Consider the following 4077-nt stretch of genomic DNA (forward strand, 5'->3'; position numbering starts at 1 on the left):
ATGCACATGTACATAGTGCACATGTTTGAGCCAGAAAGAGACAGAGCGAGAGAGAGAGAGAGAGAGGGGGCTTGTTTTTTCCTTCTCCAAGGGTACTGCTTTTCCAAAAGTGCCTGGGGCGAGACTGCAGCACCTCGTCTCCCGGAGGCCTTTGGCCGTCTCCTAATAGCCCCCCCTCATCTGCCCCCATCTCAGAGGTGCATGATGGGATACTTCCCCTTCCCCCTCTCCTCTTCTCCTCGTGCCGTCCTCATGTTTTGTGCTGGAGTTCACATCCGCACAGGTTCAAATGGTAGAGTTGCCAGGGAACAGTCAGAGGCCATTAGTGTTTGGGACGATTCGCCCTGCGGCGCCGCAGCACTAACCAGTGAGCGGGGGGGCCATGTTGATTAGCAGCTTCACATGTAACGAGCAAGTTTGCCCTTTCTTTTCTTTTCTTTTCTTTTCTTTTCTTTTCTTTTCTTCTGTCTCTCTCTCACTCTCTCTGTCTGCCTTTGTTTCATGCCACTAATCCCGTTGCATAATTTTTTTGATTATTTCCACTCCTTTGACTCACTGTCATGTGTGTGAGCATATTTTCACTAGTGATAGCGTGATATATAATGGCCAGTTTATCGGCTGATTTTTGGATAGATTATTGGTATCAGCTAAAAACACACCCTGTTATCAATGCTCAAATGTACCAACAGGATAATGACATTTTTATGAATGTGAATGAATATGAAATGAATGTCCACTGCATTTCAGCAATTTTGTGTACATTTCATTCTCTGTACTTGATTTACTCTGATCTAGATCTGTTGAACACACACTGATCTCCACACATGAGTGTGTGTTTAATTTGTGTACGTATAGACTTGGTTATCAGTGAGTGTGTGTGTGTGTGTGTGTGTGTGAGGGGCGTCTGGTTTCACCCCGAGCGATCAGGGGCCGTAGGGTAATGAAGCGACGGGTCGGTCTGTAAATACATGCGGGTCGCTCCGGCCGCTGTGAGCAGTAGGCTATCGTGTTGCAGTGAAAATGGAAACGTCAATAAAATTAATCTGGCCACCTTTTGGCCTGGACTGCTCGCTGTGGTCCACTCATAACACACCACAACAAGACGAGTTTACACTCCCAAACACACACACACACCTCCTCCACTGATGTCATTAGAGCAAACGCCTGAACTCGCGCTCCGTTTGGTCTGCGTTTGACCACCACACAGGTCTGTGTCGTTCTGAGCGTCTCTGAACTTGCAATGAGTGTGGATTTCGGGCATTTGCTGTGAGGTTACTTCCACATTAGCACAGATCCACACGGCGAGGGCGATAAAACAGCACTAGAGAGAAAAATAATAGATTAAAACAGAGAAGGGAAGGAAAGGCTTTCAACTGTCCTTGTATTCTTCATGTATTTTGCATTTGATTACGCCACCCATCGGATCTGTTCTCTTTCCTCCTTTTTAAAGTGATTAGTTGAAATATTAATGCGTGATTATTGCTCATATAGGTGCGCATGATTGATGTCTCCCCAAAAACAGAGAGACGTGCAAGTGTAAATTTGTAGAATATCGCAGCGTAGTGCAGGAGTTTTTCAGATACATAATTTAGATGCCCTGAAGGAAGCCTTTCAAGGCATTTTCGCCCAAGGCCAAGAAAAAATAACTGACTTTTAAAAGTAAATCATTTTTGCTAATGCACAATTAATGGCAGAGGAGAAAGAAAATAAGTCTGGGAAGTAGGTTATGAAGAGACCCGGCCTGCCCTCACACATGCACAAGACGGACGCTGATGGACATAAGTGCAGGAGTGTCAGACGTGATATGCAAATGAGGTGCAGGAAGGGGAGGGGCTGCAGGGTCGTGCATTTGTGTTTATCACATTGAGCTTTTGTCTTTGCACCAGTCCTCAGTATTCCTGCATGACGTCAAGCAAAATAAGGATTTGACGCAAGGGTGTCTCTGTCGCAGAAATAAATTATTTAGCCATATTGTGTGTGTAATGTCATTCATTATTAATTTCAGTATCACAATATATGAGAATTTTCACACTTGCGGTAAGTGCTGCCTTGTGTATACAGCTAAATCACAGCCGTAGTGTTACTCACAACAAATGTGAGTGTGTTCTTACTCATTAACTGAGAAGGATTGACCAGTCTAGTTCTGAAAATGCTGTTTGGAAACACTTTATTTTATGCAGGAAGGGGACGGGCTGCAGGGTTGTGCATTTCTGTTTATCACATTGCAGCTTTTGTCTTTGCAACCGTCCTGCATGATGTCAAGCAAAATAAGAATTTTTCTTTTAGGGTTTCTGGTAAGTTTGTGTAATGTTAATGTGTAAGATTGTGTGCCACGTTTCTAAAAAGCTCTCCTTTTGTCCAGGAGATGGTTTAGACAATAGCGTGGCCTCACCCGGCACGGGCGACGATGACGATCCAGACAAGGAAAAAAAGCGACAGAAAAAACGGGGCATCTTCCCCAAAGTCGCCACCAACATCATGCGGGCATGGCTCTTCCAGCATCTCACAGTAAGTCTCTTTTTCTGTTTGTTTGCTGAGATCTCACACTGAACTCTTACAAACTAGAATTAATACACAGTCATTAACATAAAGACGCCAGTTAGATCCGGCCCTCAAATCTGATTGGATGATGAAAGAATGCCAACAGCACTGGGACTTTTCACTGTTTGTATCACTCCACTTGACTGTGTTGCAGAAATAAATTATTTAGCCATATTGTGTGTGTAATGTCATTCATTATTAATTTCAGTATCACAATATATGAGAATTTTCACACTTGCGGTAAGTGCTGCCTTGTGTATACAGCTAAATCACAGCCGTAGTGTTACACACAACAAATGTGAGTGTGTTCTTACTCATTAACTGAGAAGGATTGACCAGTCTAGTTCTGAAAATGCTGTTTGGAAACACTTTATTTTAAGGCATCAGTGTTACAAATGTTACATGTACTTACTATTATAATAACAATTAATTATGCATAATGACATGCAAGCAACCCTAATCCTAACGCTAACCGTATAGTAAGTACATGTACACTGGTGGCCAAAATTATTAGAGCACTTGGCATATTTAAGAGGTTTCAGATGTTTTTGTTGAATTGACTATTACAATACCTATAAAACGAACTATTGCCGGAGCTACCTGAGCATTGAAAATGATGGACTGGCCTCTCAAAGTCCGGACTTCAACCCCATCGAGCAAATTTGGGGCGAGTTAGAAAATAAACTGGACAGATCTATTGTAGATTCAAAGGAAAGCCGTTGGCTTGAGCTGCAGAAGGCATGGGATAACATTAGTGTTGAAGTTCTCAGGAAATATATTGACACTATGCCGGAGAGATGTGATGCTGTAATCAATGCAAAAGGTGGACATACCAAATATTACAGTTTAAAGTGGATAAAAACATTACGACTCACTTGATTTGATATTTGTTGTGCTCAGAGCAACCACCTGCATGTTTCATTAACATTATATTTGGAGGCAAAAAAAAGTAAATATTTTCAGATCTGTCAGGTGTTCTAACAATTTTGGCCACCACTGTAGGTAATTAGTATTACTCAGTACTTAAATGTATAATGACACTGTAACAAGGATAACCTGGTTTTTTCATCAGTTCTTCCCAAAGAACATTTGTAGGGTTCAGTGTAGGTCTCTGCCGGTCCAAACGCTAGTGGTTGAGAGTGTGTGTGTGTGTGTGTTTGGAGAGGTGGCACGCGGGGTCGTGTTCCATCGGCCTCTCTGATGTCACGACATCATCCGCGGCTCAGGATATATCGATCAGGACAGGAAGGGTCAGGTTTCTGAGGGAGGTGCTGCCGTCTCTGAGCACATGAACGCAGCATGTGCTCCTCAAGAAACTGAGAACCGCCGACTGTGTGTGTGCCCTGCAAACCCTGATGCCCAACTGCAGTCCGAGTCTGGACCCGGTGATTATGCTCTTTTACAAAGTCTTGATTTTGTTTTGGGGGTGTAGTAGAACAGGCTCTCATACTAGGTTGTTCGAAAAACACATTATTTTTCACATATTTTACATGATTACAACACGTCTCTTCCCAGTCTGGCATGAACGGCTCGAAT

At 43.0% G+C, this 4077-nt stretch overlaps 1 protein-coding gene across 1 annotated transcript in view; it reads left to right on the forward strand.

Annotated features, from left to right (window-relative positions):
• The window catches only part of LOC107724236 (homeobox protein Meis2-like), a 71226-nt gene that overhangs the window by 27893 nt on the left and 39256 nt on the right, over positions 1-4077 (forward strand). The window contains exon 8 of the mRNA XM_016533071.1: positions 2363-2508. Coding sequence (XP_016388557.1) covers positions 2363-2508 — 146 coding nt within the window. The remainder of the gene's footprint in view (positions 1-2362; positions 2509-4077) is intronic.

This window comes from Sinocyclocheilus rhinocerous, unplaced genomic scaffold (genome assembly GCF_001515625.1).
Source record: "Sinocyclocheilus rhinocerous isolate Xijiao unplaced genomic scaffold, SAMN03320098_v1.1 scaffold365, whole genome shotgun sequence".
In the NCBI taxonomy this organism is placed as follows: domain Eukaryota; kingdom Metazoa; phylum Chordata; class Actinopteri; order Cypriniformes; family Cyprinidae; genus Sinocyclocheilus; species Sinocyclocheilus rhinocerous.